The 16717-nt window shown below is 40.7% G+C and overlaps 1 protein-coding gene across 2 annotated transcripts in view; it reads right to left on the bottom strand.

Moving 5' to 3' along the window:
* Lrp6 (LDL receptor related protein 6) overlaps positions 1 to 16717 on the bottom strand; it is a 126668-nt gene that overhangs the window by 40127 nt on the left and 69824 nt on the right. For both annotated transcript variants that reach the window (XM_021165898.3, XM_085839845.1), the window contains 2 exons: positions 1481 to 1697; positions 835 to 1124 (listed from right to left, as the gene is read on the bottom strand). In XM_021165898.3, the coding sequence (XP_021021557.1) occupies positions 835 to 1124; positions 1481 to 1697 (507 nt within the window). The remainder of the gene's footprint in view (positions 1 to 834; positions 1125 to 1480; positions 1698 to 16717) is intronic.

The raw sequence follows: 16717 nt of genomic DNA, 5'->3' as shown, positions 1-16717 counted from the left end.
GGACCATACGCTCCCTGTTGGAGCTATCCTGGCAAGCCAGCAAGGTCTTGGGGCCTCCTCTCTCTACTCCTCAACACTGGAGTCTAGACGCGCACAGCCTTTCACATGAGTCTCAGGGATTTGAAATCAGGTCATCACACATTCTGACCCATGGAGCCATCTCCCAAAAAAAATGAGTTTTCTTTGGAAATTTCTAGGTAATCAAGTGAGCAAGGTGGGACCAGAATGCTTACTTGTAGTCAGCTTTCTGAAGACATCTGAAAGTGCCCTCAGCCACTGTGCCAACTTAGACCTTAGCCCCTCTAAGTTCATAATACAAAGAAAACCAATTTTTATATCATCATTATAGTTTTGAACCCCATAAATGTTAAAAGTTAGTAATAGATGATCCCACCTTACAAGTTCTAGGCCAAGTGGTATATACGTGGTATGTATCTGCCGATACTCTCATTTAACACAAGAGTCCTGCAAGATGGCAGACCGCCCAGTTAAACCCAAGGTTTATTTACGTTTCCCCACTCAATTAGCAAATTTGCTTAAATACCACTAGAAGGCAAATGTCTGGCTGCAACATTTCATGCTCTTTGCAAGTTATAAGTGCACAACAGTTATCTGACAGGAAAGACTATGTATCCCCAGCCTTTAGGCAGGCGCCACCTCTCACGTTCTCAGTAAGGTTCTCACTAGTAAAGCCAGGGGAAAACCAGGATGCTATAATCCACACTCAGTGAGAATTCCCACCAGCCAGCTGTATAAGCCTCTGTGTGACGCACGACACTGTGATTCAAGCTTTCCTCTGGCCCCTGCATTAGCACTTCACGATTCTTCGCTAACCTTCAGTGATATATCAGTCCAGTAAATCCTGTTGTCTGTGACATCAAAATCCAAAGCAGAGGCTTCTTTGACACCAGTGAGAGGAATGGCCACATTGTTGTTGTTTGTTTCCAAAGATATGCGTCTGATATCCGCTCTCCGAGAGAACAGAAGGAAAGCCTCGGGGACAATGCATGTCTTCATGTCACTGATGAGCTCAAAGCCAATGGGACAGGCGCATCGAAGCCCCTGAGGCCTGTACAGGCAAAGATGGCTGCATCCTCCATTGTCCTCAGCACAGGGGTTAGAACCTAAAAGAAAATAGGTTACAACAGGTACAGAAAAACACAAACATTGACATTATCAACACATACTCACTTTTAAAGCAGGACATATTTGGTTCATGGTTCTTCTGTCGGTCCTGACCTAGTTCCAACTCTACTTTTACAAACAAGCAGTACTGGGATTATCCATGAGAAAAAGTATGAACAAATGTTTTATACCTACAGTAAGCTGTAAACTAAGGGCATTTATACACACACACACACACACACACACACACGAGACATCGAGTTCCTTTGATGAAAGTGGATCTACACCTAACAGATCACGCTGTGACGTCAGAACACGAGGCAGGTCACTTCTCAGAGACCCTGGTATGACTCACCAATGACTCTGTGAACACTTGTGGCCTTCAGTCCCATGAGGTCTGGCAGCTGGTCTATGATGACCTCCCTCTCTGCGCTCCGTTTGTGTACTCTCTCGATGCTCCGCCTCTGCCAGTCAGTCCAGTAAACATAGTCACCCAGCAAGGTAAACCCAAATATGTGAGGGATCTTGTCTTCCACCAGCACTCGCCTCCCGGTGCCATCGGTATTCATAACCTTCAGGTTTGAGATGGAAGAGAAGGAGGAGGTCTAGGTCAGTACTCAGCCCTTGAGTGAGTGTAAAATGGAAACTCCCACCATCTATTGCATCAAAATCCAAGTCTCAAAAGTGCTGCTAAGACAATGTGTCATAAAATACAAAATTATTTAGTGACAATTATTCTAAACATTCATCTTGTGTTCATATGTGACCTCCTTTTCTGTAATTTCTTATTATCCTTCCTTTAAATTTTTTCTGGTAAGCTTAGATTTAATACGAAACTCTTATTGAATGACTCAAAATTAAACATGTTATCATTACCTTCACTTTGCATGTGCTTCTCAGATTATAAAGTACGTAACCCTGTATCTAGAGCTGCAATCCCTCTGTGTACATACACGTCAAGATCAAGGCTATACCCATTCCTCCCAGTTACACAAGAGCAGTGTGAGTGAATGCAGCCTTGCATTGTACTAACCTATACTAACCTTGTTTTGAAAGATGGAGAAGGCTTCCTAATGCTTAATTCCGTAAGAGTTGCTACAGCTTTAAATAGCCTGTGTGCTAGGCAGATCAGTCTTCAGAGAACTTATTCTGGTACTAAACACGTGAACATGCAACAACATCTACCTCTACAAACCTTAAGAAGCATCAGATAGAATCTTACATGCAAATATTAACTTTTTAATCCAGTAAGAAATATTCCAGGTAAGGGCCTGAGAACATAGCTCACTTATCTGTGTAGCATACAGGAAACTCCACGTTCAATCCTCAGCACATCAAAAAAAAAGTGCAAAAAACAAAGAGGCCCAGTGCTGCATATGCCTGTAAGATTAACACTTGGGAGTGAAGACAGGAAGATGAGAACTTGAGACTACATAAGGACTTGGAGGCCAGCCCAGGAGTCCTGAGACAGGAAAGGTAAGGAGGCAGGGTATCCCTAGTAAGTCGGCACTGTGACTGTACAGACGGGCAGCCACGTGTTATCTTCCCCACCTGTAAAAGCTCACGTATACTTGCTGAACTTCCAGCAAAGAAAGCTCGCACTCGGAAGCTGACCACACAGAACTGTCCTGTGCCCCTGCACTATCACTCACAAGTGTCAATAATATTGGATATATAGCTAATGAAAGACTATATTCATTTTTCTCTATCATATATGAGATTATTAGACAACGCTATGTAATAGTAAACAATGTTTTCTAAAGATCAAAAACTAAACACTTCTCCATGTCCTTCATAAAACACTTATTGAAGTTAACATCTAACTTGAAAAAAAACCCACCTTTTTGAATATTCACATTTTCTTTCAATAGGTCGTTCTTAAGATAAAATTTATGTGTAAGTAATATTTTTATTTTTAGATATGTATGTCTGTGCATATGAGCATGTATGTATGTATGAACACATGCATGCAGGTACCCCTGGAGACCAGAAGAGGACGGAGAATCCTCTAGAACTGGAGTTATTGTTAACTGTAAGCTGCCTGATATGAGCAAACCAAATTCTGATTCTCTACAAGAGCAACAAGTGCTTTTAACTGCTGAGCCTCCTTCCTATTTTAGATAAAATATAAAATAGTGTATATCAGTAGAGAGGTAAGCAGTGAAGGGAAGCCAGCTATTTCCTTGTGTCTAACTTGAATGTGTGCTCTAGCAAAACTCCTTCTACAGTTACTATTCAAACACCAAATGCTTCAGTAAATGATAAGTGGCTTTTAAACTGGGGACATGATGAAATGACTTCTATCACAAATAGGGCAAAGCAAGAGAAACGATCCTGTTTGAATGCTTGGCTTGTAAAAACAAGGAATACTCTTCTAACCTTAATGCTTAAAGTGTTTACTTTAGAACTCTTGGTTTCTCCTACTACAAAATGTGTGCTGTCATAGAAATGGATGAGATGATGGGTGGATGGGTGGGTGAGATGATGGGTGGATGGATGGATGATGGATGGATGGGTGGATGGGTGGATGAGATGATGGATGGGTGGATGAGATGATGGGTGGATGGATGGATGGATGGATGGGTGGGTGGATGGATGGATGGATGGGTGAGATGATGGATGGATGGATGGGTGGATGGATGGGTGGATGGATAACTGTGCCTACTTTAAGAACTGGAGGGTGTAAAGGCATACAGAAGTCACAGTAGGAAGAATGTAACAACTGGGATTAAAGGAAAAAACAATCCCTATGGCTGCTATCCCTATCATCATGTTTATAAACCTTGTTCTCCTCTCTCCAGCTCTTACAGTTTACCCAGGCTCTTAGAAGCACAGTCTGTAAGACAAAGTGCTTGTGTTTGCACTTTCCATTTTATTTATTTTAGTGTCCTTTTCTGAGACAGGATCTCACAATACAGCCCACACTGGCCACAAACTCAAGATTCTCCTGCTTTAAGGCCCCAGCAATGAGATGGCAGGAGTCTGGCATCGTTCCCAGCTTACATGTAGTTTCAGAATATCAGTGACCAAAATCCTCTCATGGGATCATGGGATCGCTAGAGGTGCCTGTGCAGAGCTCTCAGAGCAGCCCCTAACAACAGCCAGAGAGCTCATTTGTACAGTGCTCTCACTCGCATCCCTACAGTGCTGACCTGGACCACAAATGCTGTTCTTCCTCACATTTTACACCTACATTTTACACCTACAGGGCAAGACACAATGGGTCAGGAGAATGGATCCATTTTTCCCTTTCTAAAGCCAGAGATAGAGAACAACTTTTGGCCCTGTTCTCTTACTTCTCACAATTTGGGGTAAAGAAGTTTTCCTTTAATAGATATCCAAATTGAAAAAGTATCTTAGGCAGGGAAAGCTTACTTAATACTTGTACTACGTCCTCATCTTGTTAAGATTTATTTTATTACTTTTAATTATGTGTAGGTGTTTGTATCTGCATGCAGGTATGTGCACATTAACACAAGCACTCTGGGGGACAAAGGTCTCAGATCTCCTGGAGGTGGTGCTACACTGATTGTGAGCTTGCTGGTGAGGTGCTGAGAATGAAACTGGATCCTTTAGAAGAGGATCAAATGTACGTGCTAGCTGCCTATCCAGCCCCATTATATCCCTATCTTAAGTCAAGGAGCTCATCTGACTCAGTCCGCCCACACTGGAGCGGAATCCAAGCCCTCTGCTCTATCAGAAATTTCAAGAATGTCCTCCCAACACTTCCCGGCAGCTTCCCTTGGACTTTAACGCGGCATCCTGGGAAAAGTGTATACAAATGGAATGACTCCGCATAGCCACTGCTGATCTGTAGTTCTTATTTTGTTGTCATCTTATTATTTGTATATGATCTGTGACAACTGCCTCTTCCTCTCATCACTAATTCCTTTAACTTGCTGCCAATAGATTCCAAACTGTAACTCAGACGAAGAAACTAGAAATGGCCTCCAACTCCCTTCTTGCTTCCCTCAGTTCCCATGCTCTTTCTACATCTTTTTAATGTTCATTTTTCATAAAACTCACTGAAACTCCACCAAACTTAGTCAGTAAAATCTCATTTTATTTTTTTATTGTGAGGTTGCTTTTCAATTTCTGTTTATTTTACTGGTGCCTGAGAAGGGGGGAGAAAGAGGAGGGAAGAGAGAGGGGAGGTAGAAGGAGAAGGAAGACCAGCTGCATATTTTTCAAGATTAATAGATTTCAAAGATCCTACTGAGTCAACCTGATTTCTGCTGCTATCCTGATGTAGAAAGTGACTTAGGAAGACATCTCTGATGGCAACCTGAGACTATCAAACTTTCTTATAAGATTATGGTATACTAAAACAATTCTGGTTTGACTAGTTTTATTGCTATCTTAAATCAATTATCTCACATTATATTATATTTAATAAATTACACTAATTTGCTGATTACATTCAAAGTTATCCGTCTTATTAAAATGAATGTCTGAAAGTACAAATGAGATGACTAATACTGAATACTGTAAAATAAAGTTTATATCTCTACTTCAAAAATATTAAAAGATCCACCAATTTCATTCACTGAGCTCTATCACCCTGCATCATTTTGCCTGTTCATTTAGATGAATGAGCAACAAGATGACCAAGGGCTGAGGAGATGGCTCCCTTGTTGTGTAAGCACGAGGACCTGACTCTGCTCCCCAGAAACCACACAGGAGGCTCAAGATGGTGGCACACACTCACAATCCCAACGCTGGGAAGATGCCTAGGGATTTCTGGTCAGTTAGCCTAGCCTACTCAGTGAGCTCCTAAGGGTGCCTCTCTCAAAAAACATGGTGAACAACATCTGAGAAGGACTCCTGAGGTTGACTTCTGGCCTCCACATGTACCCACATACACCAGCAAGTCCCCAAACACACAAAATAAAACTAAAAGTTTTAACACCAACTTCAATGATCAGGAGCTGGGAAGATGGCTGTGGTTAAGAGCACTGGTTGCTCTTCCAGTGGACCTAGGGTCTGTCCCTGGCACCAATATGGTAGTCCACAACCCTCTGTAGCTCCAGGTCCAGGGATCTGATGCATTCTTGTGGCCTTGCAGACACCACACATGCATAATATGAAATACATACTTACATGTAGACAAAATACCCATACTCATAAAATAAAAATATTATATGTATTTTAATGGAAGACTAGGTATGAATCTAGATGATAGGCTAAGAATAAAATTAAAAATCATAAATATAATTAACAGAAGCCACAATTCAAAATGACTTTTTTTAACTCTTATAATTCTGTATTTTCGAGAAACCGGCCTGAGTAGGGCCACAGGCCTCATCTGGCCAGAACAGCACCGGTGTAGCTAGAGCGCAGGGTTGGCTGACACCTGCCAGCTACCCACGACCCCCGCGCCACAGGATTTTGAGACTGCTGGTGAGTGGAACACAGCTTCTGCTCCAGTCCAATCACGCGGGACCTGAGACTGCTCTGGTTGGGGAGGCAGAAATCCGACCTACATAGGGCCACAAGCCTCTTCCGGTCAGAAAAGCACCGGGGTAGCTTGGGCGCAGGGTCGGCTGACACTCGCCAGCTACCCACAACACCCGCCACAGGATCTTAAGACTTCTGGTGAGTGGAACAGAGCTTCTGCTCCAATCCAATTGCGCGCGGGACCTGAGACTGAATTAATTAGGGAAACAGAAAACCCGCCTGAGTAGGGCCATAGGCCTCATCCGGCCGGAACAGCACCAGTGTAGCTAGAGCACAGGGTCAGCTGACACCCGCCAGCTACCCACGACCCCCGCCACAGGATTTTAAGACTGCTGGTGAGTGGAACACAGCTTCTGATCCAGTCCAATCACGCGGGACCTGAGACTGCTCTGGTTGGGGAGGCAGAAATCCGGCCTACTTAGGGCCACAAGCCTCTTCCGGTCAGAAAAGCACCGGGGTAGCTTGGGCGCAGGGTCGGCTGACACCCGCCAGCTACCCACGACCCCCGCCACAGGATTTTCAGACTGCTGGTGAGTGGAACACAGCTTCTGCTCCAATCTTTAAACAGTGACAACGACAACAACTAACCCCAGAGATTACCAGATGGCGAAAGGTAAACGTAATAATCTTACTAACAGAAACCAAGACCACTCACCATCATCAGAACCCAGCACTCCCACTTCGCCCAGTCCAGGGCACCCCAACACACCGGAAAAGCTAGACACAGATCTAAAAGCATATCTCCTGATGATGGTAGAGGACTTCAAGAAGGACTTTAATAACACACTTAAAGAAATACAGGAGAACACTGCTAAACAGGTAGAAGACATTAAAGAGGAAGCACAAAAATCCCTTAAAGAATTGCAGGAGAACACTGCTAAAGAGTTACAAATCCTTAAAGAAAAACAGGATAACCTAATCAAACAGGTAGAAGTCCTTAATGAAAAACAGGAAAACACATCCAAACAGATGATGGAAATGAACAAAACCATACTAGACCTAAAAAGGGAAGTAGACACAATAAAGAAAACCCAAAATGAGGCAACACTGGAGATAGAAACCCTAGGAAAGAAATCTGGAACCATAGATACCAGCATCAGCAACAGAATACAAGAGATGGAAGAGAGAATCTCAGGTGCAGAAGATTCCATAGAGAACATCGGCACAACAATCAAGGAAAATGTAAAATGCAAAAAGATCCTAACTCAAAACATCCAAGAAATACAGGACACAATGAGAAGACCAAACCTACGGATAATAGGAGTGGATGAGAATGAAGATTTTCAACTCAAAGGACCAGCAAACATCTTCAACAAAATTATAGAAGAAAACTTCCCAAATCTAAAGAAAGAGATGCCCATGAACATACAAGAAGCCTACAGAACTCCAAATAGACTGGACCAGAAAAGAAATACCTCCCTACACATAATAATCAGAGCAACAAATGCTCTAAATAAAGATAGAATACTAAAAGCAGTAAGAGAAAAAGGCCAAGTAACATATAAAGGCAAGCCTATCAGAATTACACCAGATTTCTCACCAGAGACTATGAAAGCCAGAAGATCCTGGACGGATGTTATACAAACACTAAAAGAACACAAATTCCAGCCCAGGCTACTATACCCAGCCAAACTCTCAATTAACATAGATGGAGAAACCAAAGTATTCCACGACAAAACCAAATTCACACATTATCTCTCCACGAACCCAGCACTTCAAAGGATAATAACAGAAAAAAACCAATACAAGGACAGGAACCACGCCCTAGAAACTACAAGAAGGTAATCCCTCAACAAACCTAAAAGAAGACAGCCACAAGAACAGAATGCCAACTTTAACAACAAAAATAACAGGAAACAACAATTACTTTTCCTTAATATCTCTTAATATCAATGGACTCAACTCCCCGATAAAAAGACATAGACTAACAAACTGGCTACACAAACAAGACCCAACATTTTGCTGCTTACAGGAAACTCATCTCAGAGAAAAAGATAGACACTACCTCAGAATGAAAGGCTGGAAAACAATTTTCCAAGCAAATGGTATGAAGAAACAAGCTGGAGTAGCCATTCTAATATCTGATAAGATTGACTTCCAACCCAAAGTCATTAAAAAAGACAGGGAGGGACACTTCATACTCATCAAAGGTAAAATCCTCCAAGAGGAACTATCAATCCTGAATATCTATGCTCCAAATACAAAGGCAGCCACATTCATTAAAGAAACTTGAGTAAATCTCAAAGCACACATTGCACCTCATACAATAATAGTGGGAGACTTCAACACACCACTTTCACCAATGGACAGATCATGGAAACAGAAACTAAACAGGGACACAGAGAAACTAAGAGAAATTATGAATCAACTGGATCTGGCAGATATCTACAGAACATTCTATCCTAAAACAAAAGGATATACCTTCTTCTCAGCACCTCATGGTACTTTCTCCAAAATTGACCACATAATTGGTCACAAAACAGGCCTCAACAGATACAAAAATATTGAAATTGTCCCATTAATCCTATCAGATCACCATGGACTAAGGCTGATCTTCAATAACAAAATAAATAATAGAAAGCCAACCTTCACGTGGAAACTGAACAACACTCTTCTCAATGATACCTTGGTCAAGGAAGGAATAAAGAAAGAAATTAAGGACTTTTTAGAGTTCAATGAAAATGAAGCCACAACATACCCAAACTTATGGGACGCAATGAAAGCATTTCTAAGAGGAAAACTCATAGCTCTGAGTGCCTCCAAAAGGAAACTAGAGAGAGCACACATTAGCAGCTTGACAACATACCTAAAAGCACTAGAACAAAAGGAAGCAAATTCACCCAAGAGGAGTAGACGGCAGGGAATAATCAAACTCAGGGGCGAAATCAACCAAGTGGAAACAAGAAAAACTATTCAAAGAATCAACCAATCAAGGAGCTGGTTCTTTGAGAAAATCAACAAGATAGATAAACCCTTAGCCAGACTCACTAGAGGGCACAGGGAAAGCATCCTAATTAACAAAATCAGAAATGAAAAAGGAGACATAACAACAGATCCTGAAGACATCCAAAACACCATCAGATCCTTCTACCAAAGGCTATACTCAACAAAACTGGAGAACCTGGATGAAATGGAGAAGTTCCTAGACAGATACCAGGTACCAAAGTTGAATCAAGATCAGGTTAATGATCTAAACAGCCCTATATCCCCCAAAGAAATAGAAGCAGTCATTAATAGTCTCCCAACTAAAAAAAGCCCAGGACCAGATGGGTTTAGTGCAGAGTTCTATCAGACCTTCAAAGAAGATCTAATCCCAGTTCTTCACAAACTATTCCACAAAATAGAAACAGAAGGTACTCTACCCAACTCATTCTATGAAGCCACAATTACTCTGATACCTAAACCACAAAAAGACCCAACAAAGATAGAAAACTTCAGACCAATATCCCTTATGAATATTGATGCAAAAATCCTCAATAAAGTTCTTGCTAACCGAATCCAAGAACACATCAAAACAATCATCCATCCTGACCAAGTAGGTTTCATCCCAGGGATGCAGGGATGGTTCAATATACGGAAATCCATCAACGTAATCCAGTATATAAAGAAACTCAAAGACAAAAACCACATGGTCATCTCGTTAGATGCGGAAAAAGCATTTGACAAGATCCAACACCCATTCATGATAAAAGTCTTGGAGAGATCAGGAATTCAAGGCCCATACCTAAACATGATAAAAGCAATCTACAGCTAACCAGTAGCCAACATCAAAGTAAATGGTGAGAAGCTTGAAGCAATCCCTCTAAAATCAGGGACTAGACAAGGCTGTCCACTTTCTCCACACCTATTCAACATTGTACTTGAAGTCCTAGCCAGAGCAATTCGACAACAAAAGGAGATCAAAGGGATACAAATTGGAAAAGAGGAAGTCAAAATATCACTTTTTGCAGATGATATGATAGTATATATAAGTGACCCTAAAAATTCCACCAGAGAACTCCTAAGCCTGATAAACAGCTTCGGTGAAGTAGCTGGATATAAAATTAACTCAAACAAATCAATGGCCTTTCTCTACACAAAGAATAAACAGGCTGAGAAAGAAATTAGGGAAACAACACCCTTCTCAATAGTCACAAATAATATAAAATATCTTGGTGTGACTCTAACTAAGGAAGTGAAAGATCTGTATAATAAAAACTTCAAGTCTCTGAAGAAAGAAATTATAGAAGATCTCAGAAGATGGAAAGATCTCCCATGCTCATGGATTGGCAGGATCAACATTGTAAAAATGGCTATCTTGCCAAAAGCAATCTACAGATTCAATGCAATCCCCATCAAAATTCCAACTCAATTCTTCAACGAATTAGAAAGTGCAATCTGCAAATTCATCTGGAATAACAAAAAACCTAGGATAGCAAAAACTCTTCTCAAGGATAAAAGAACCTCTGGTGGAATCACCATGTCGGACCTAAAGCTTTACTACAGAGCAATTGTGATAAAAACTGCATGGTACTGGTATAGTGACAGACAAATAGACCAATGGAATAGAATTGAAGACCCAGAAATGAACCCACACACCTACGGTCACTTGATCTTCGACAAGGGAGCTAAAAACATCCAGTGGAAGAAAGACAGCATTTTCAACAAATGGTGCTGGCACAACTGGTTGTTAACATGTAGAAGAATGCGAATCGATCCATTCCTATCTCCTTGTACTAAGCTCAAGTCTAAGTGGATCAAGGAACTACACATAAAACCAAAGACACTGAAACTTATAGAGGAGAAAGTGGGGAAAAGCCTTGAAGATATGGGCACAGGGGAAAAATTCCTGAATAGAACAGTAATGGCTTGTGCTGTAAGATCGAGAATTGACAAGTGGGACCTCATGAAACTGCAAAGCTTCTGCAAGGCTAAAGACACCATCAATAAGACAAAAAAACCCACCAACAGATTCGGAAAGGATCTTTTCCTATCCTAAATCATATAGGGGACTAATATCCAATATATATAAAGAACTTAAGAAGGTGGACTCCAGAAAATCAAATAACCCCATTAAAAATGGGGCTCAGAGCTAAACAAAGAATTCTCACCTGAGGAATACTGAATGGCTGAGAAGTACCTGAAAAAATGTTCAGCATCCTTAATCATCAGGGAAATGCAAATCAAAACAACCCTGAGATTCCACCTCACACCAGTCAGAATGGCTAAGATCAAAAATTCAGGTGACAGCAGATGCTGGCGAGGATGTGGAGAAAGAGGAACACTCCTCCATTGTTGGTGGGATTGCAAGCTTGTACAACCACTCTGGAAATCAGTCTGGCGGTTCCTCAGAAAATTGGACATAGTACTACCGGAGGATCCAGCAATACCTCTCCTGGGCATATATCCAGAAGATGTCCCAACCGGTAAAAAGGACACATGCTCCACTATGTTCATAGCAGCCCTATTTATAATAGCCAGAAGCTGGAAAGAACCCAGATGTCCCTCAACAGAGGAATGGATACAGAAATTATGGTACATTTACACAATGGAGTACTACTTAGCTATTAAAAAGAATGAATTTATGAAATTCCTAGCCAAATGGATGGACCTGGAGGGCATCATCTTGAGTGAAGTAACACAATCACAAAAGAACTCACACAATATCTATTCACTGATAAGTGGATATTAGCCCAAAACTTAGGATACCCAAGATATGAGATACAATTTGCTAAACGCATGAAACTCAAGAAGAATGAAGACCAAAGTGTGGACACTGTGCCCCTTCTTAGAATTGGGAACAAAACACCCAGGGAAGGAGTTACAGAGACAAAGTTCGTAGCTGTGATGAAAGGATGGACCATTTAGAGACTGCCGTATCCAGGGATCCATCCCATAAGCAGCTTCTAAACGCTGACACCATTGCATACACTAGCAAGATTTTGCTGAAAGGACCCAAATATAGCTGTCTCTTGTGAGACGATGCCGGGGCCTAGCAAACACAGGAGTGGATGTCCACAGTCAGCTATTGGATGTATCACAGGGCTCCCAATCGAGAAGCTAGAGAAAGTACCCAAGGAGCTAAAGGGATCTGCAACCCTATTGTTGGAACAACATGATGTACTAACCAGAACCCCGGAGCTCTTGTCTCTAGCTGCATATGTATCGAAAGATGGCCTAGTCGGCCATCAATGGAAAGAGAGGCCCATTGGACTTGCAAACTTTATATGCCCCAATATAGGGGAATGCCAGGGCCAAAAGAATGGGAATGGGTGGGTAGGGAAGTGGGGGGCGCTATGGGGGACTTTTGGGATAGCATTGGAAATGTAATTGAGGAAAATATGTAATAAAAATATTAAAAATTTAAAAAAAAATTAAAAAAAAATTCTGTATTTTCTATTTAATAGCTACCCTTCCTTAAGTCCTCCTATTTTTTTTTTAAATCTCAAGTGATCAGCAAATAATAGTGACAAAACAATTAAACTGGGTTCAGATTCTCTATCGCACACTGGACAGCAAGTGACTCACTACTAACCCTGTTATTCAAAGGCTAATCAGAACGACGTTATATCTGTCACAGCAAGAAACTCCAGTGGGTGCTTAGTTTTCCTACTCAGAAAAAGTATTTTACTGAAAAGTTTTAATACCCAAGCATAAATGGATAAATTTAATTATTGAAATGTAATGCTATAAAATATTAAGTACCTAAGTATGAAAGATATGTGGAAATAATGAAATGAAATAACCACAGTGATAAAGGATAAAATTAATACAGGCCTATGATGTGCTGACAGCCTCATCCTGTTTCCTAGCTTCAGTCCTATCTGGTTTTGTTGCTTACACATAGATAACTAAGTTAGTGAACAAAAGGAGCCCTTTGCCCATCGGATGGGGTCCACTGTGACTTTTTCACACTTCTGCCTTAGGGTTTCCACTGCTAGAAGAGACACCATGACCAAGGTAATTCTTATAAAGGACCACATTTTTTTTGAATACTCACTGTAATTTTCATTTTATTATGTTATTAACAGTAGACACTTGTTATAGTTAATTAACAATTTTGTTCTTAGCTATAAAATCAATTCCATTATTAGGATGAAAAATCATTAAAATGAATGCATGCTTACTATAGCATTAATTATTTGGGTTTGTTATACTGTGGTCTAGACTTAAAATGAACAGATATGCCATAGCTGCTCTTCACCAACCTCTCCAGTTCAGAGAAGGATTGCACAGTACCTTGTCATTTTCATTCACAACAGTCCTGACTGTTTCTCCCTGTGCACTTGTTCCATTTATGTCCCCCTTTATCACTCTCTAATTGTCTTTTCAGTGTATAATATACGTGTCAGTCTGTAAATGTGTCAACCAGTTTTCCTTGAGAAGACAGCTATTTCTTTCTCCTCTAACCTATAGTGTGAATTGTAAAAAATAAATTAAGAATAAAATATATATATATATATATATATATATATATATATATATATATATTGGGTTTTTTTTTTTTCGAGACAGGGTTTCTCTGTATAGCCCTGGCTGTCCTGGAACTCACTTTGTAGACCAGGCTGGCCTTGAACTCAGAAATCCGCCTGCCTCTGCCTCCGGAGTGCTGGGATTAAAGGCGTGTGCCACCACACCCGGCTAAAATAAAATTAAAAATTTTTTTTAAAAAAATCTAAGTCTAGAGAACACCATCCTCATGAAGTCTCTTGAATGCCCTACAACAGCATCCTTCCAAATCTAGTAACAGTGAAGCATGAGCTGCTACATGTAAGTTTGCTGGACCACAGTAAATCCATAACATGATTTTGTGTAATTGCAAACTATGGTACCTTGCATCAAAAGATTTGACTTTACTTCAATTTAATTATTTCTCATTTAATCTGTATTTCATTGACTGTTCAGTGCTGACTATCCACAATCCACACTAAAGGACCACATTAATTGGGGCTGGCTTATAGATTTAGAGGTTTAGTCCATTATCAACAAGGTGGGAGCATGGCAGCTTCCAGGGAGGCATGGCGCAGGATGAGCTGAAAATTCTGCATCTTGAACTGACTGCAGCCAGGAGAAAAACGGATTTTTCCACACTGGGCAGAGCTTCAAAGCCCATCCCTACACTGACACAGTTCCTCCAACACAACCATGCCTTCTAATAGTACCACTCCCTATGGGCCAAGCACATTCAAACCTCCACACCATCTCTCCCTAAATCAAAGATTAATAAATGAAGTGAATTCACCAAATCACTACTGCTAAGGTAAATGAAAGCAAGGCTAAGTCAAAGAGGTGAACTGCAGTCAGACCACAGCATATAACCTGTGGACCAGAGAGAACAGGGAAACCCTCAGCAAACAGCAGCTGAAATTCATCTTGAAGAAGTAAAACTCCGACATGGAAATAAGGTATTTCTAGAAGAAAAGAATTAATGTATGTTTAAGTCACAGGGTGAAGGATGCACTCGGTGTGTCTTCTGAGCGATTCTAACAAAGATGCTTTGACTGGGGCAGAAAGAATCCGCACAAGACATAACAAGTCATGTTTACTTCAACTTAGTTGATGTAATTAAGATGTGCTAAATATTTTAACATAATTGTATTCACATTTTCCCTCTTAATTCCTTAGTCTTCCTGTTCTCATCTGTTATAATTTTGACAACAGAATTGGGTCTAAAACAATGTTCTCTAAGGAAAATAGAATACAATTCACAAACATGAGCCAAGTGAGTGGCAATTTCAGCTTCTCTAGTTTTTATCTGGTATTCTGAGACAAGCTCTCACTGTGTACCCCACTTAGCCCTGGCCACACACATCAACCCTTCCTACTTCAAAGGGCTAGGATTTTAAATGTATGCCACCATGCCCATCTTTTCCAAATTCTCCGGTAACCACCTTGTAAAAAGTAAAATGGAGCACAGACAACATTATACACTTAATCTAAGATAGCCAAATCTTTTTTCAATAAATAAATATTAAGTTTATTAATTACGTTTTAAGAATTTGTTTTTATTCTAGGACTCTTACTCTGGATTTTATACAGGTCAACTCAGACACCCACACATCTGGCTAGTGGCTGCATGCTGGACTATGTGGATTCAAGTTTCAATGAGGTCAGTATACAGTACACAATGAATTTATTCTTCTGCATTTAAATTTACATTCCTACCCATCCTGTGCCTGTTATCTTCAGTCTTGGGTGGAAGGTCCGACAAAAACTACACTTTAAAATCTTCCTTCTTACATTTCCTTTACAAGCTCACATTTCACAACAGTGCCTTCTGTACTTGAGAGTAACTAAAAGGCCTAACCAACGACTCTGCTTCTTCCAGTCTCAAAGCAGCAGTGATATTAGTAAGAGAACTCTTCCCTTGCGCTGTGCGGCGAGTGTCCTAGATGAGCCAGCACAGACAGCTGGGTGGTTCACCATCATCTTTATTCTGCTTTCTCCCAAAGGCACCTAAATAACAACAATAATGATAATCGCTTGTGAGGAATAAATGCTCTTATCGCTTTTGTTCTTTAATATGATGCAGAGAGCAATTAAAAGGAGCCTCTGAAGAAAGGAAAGGATCAACAGCTTAAGTGAAGTCTGAACGTAAAAATTAAAATCTATAGAATGCTGTTTCCATCTGTGTAAGGTGCAATGACTCCTGGAACCAGTTTCCTTCTGCAGAGATGATATTGCTACTAGGAAGCGTGCTCTCAGATCAGCCATGCTGCCCTCAGGAGAGGCAGCATGGAAGATGAAGAAGCTGCTCGATCTCCAGGAAAATCGCTATCCAGTTCTCATTGCCAGCAGTTTTAGAGAGATTACTAGGTTTATACACACGATTTTAAGCCCTTTATATTCAAAATAAAGCAAATCATGGTAAAAGTTCATTTGTATCTAAATCCAGAACAAATGAAAAAGGTTCAGGCGATTCCAAAAGATAACCTTTACACTTTAAACACTAAGCCAGCGTTAATTACACCTGGCAACTCCGGAGTGTTTCACTTCATTACCTCAGACTAGCTTAATGAGCTACACTGAAATTAGACTTCTGTCATTTCTAGAATCTAACTCCAGATCTGAACGAGAGTCTGCAGTGGCTCAGCACCTCCCACCATTGTGGCGTGGTGTTCACATTCTGAGGCGTTCCCAGATTCTGTTAGCCACA

This window comes from Mus caroli, unplaced genomic scaffold (assembly GCF_978045245.1).
Source record: "Mus caroli unplaced genomic scaffold, Mus_caroli_1 scaffold_7, whole genome shotgun sequence".
NCBI classification, from domain to species: Eukaryota; Metazoa; Chordata; class Mammalia; order Rodentia; family Muridae; genus Mus; species Mus caroli.
This window is presented reverse-complemented; position numbering and strand designations above follow the sequence as displayed.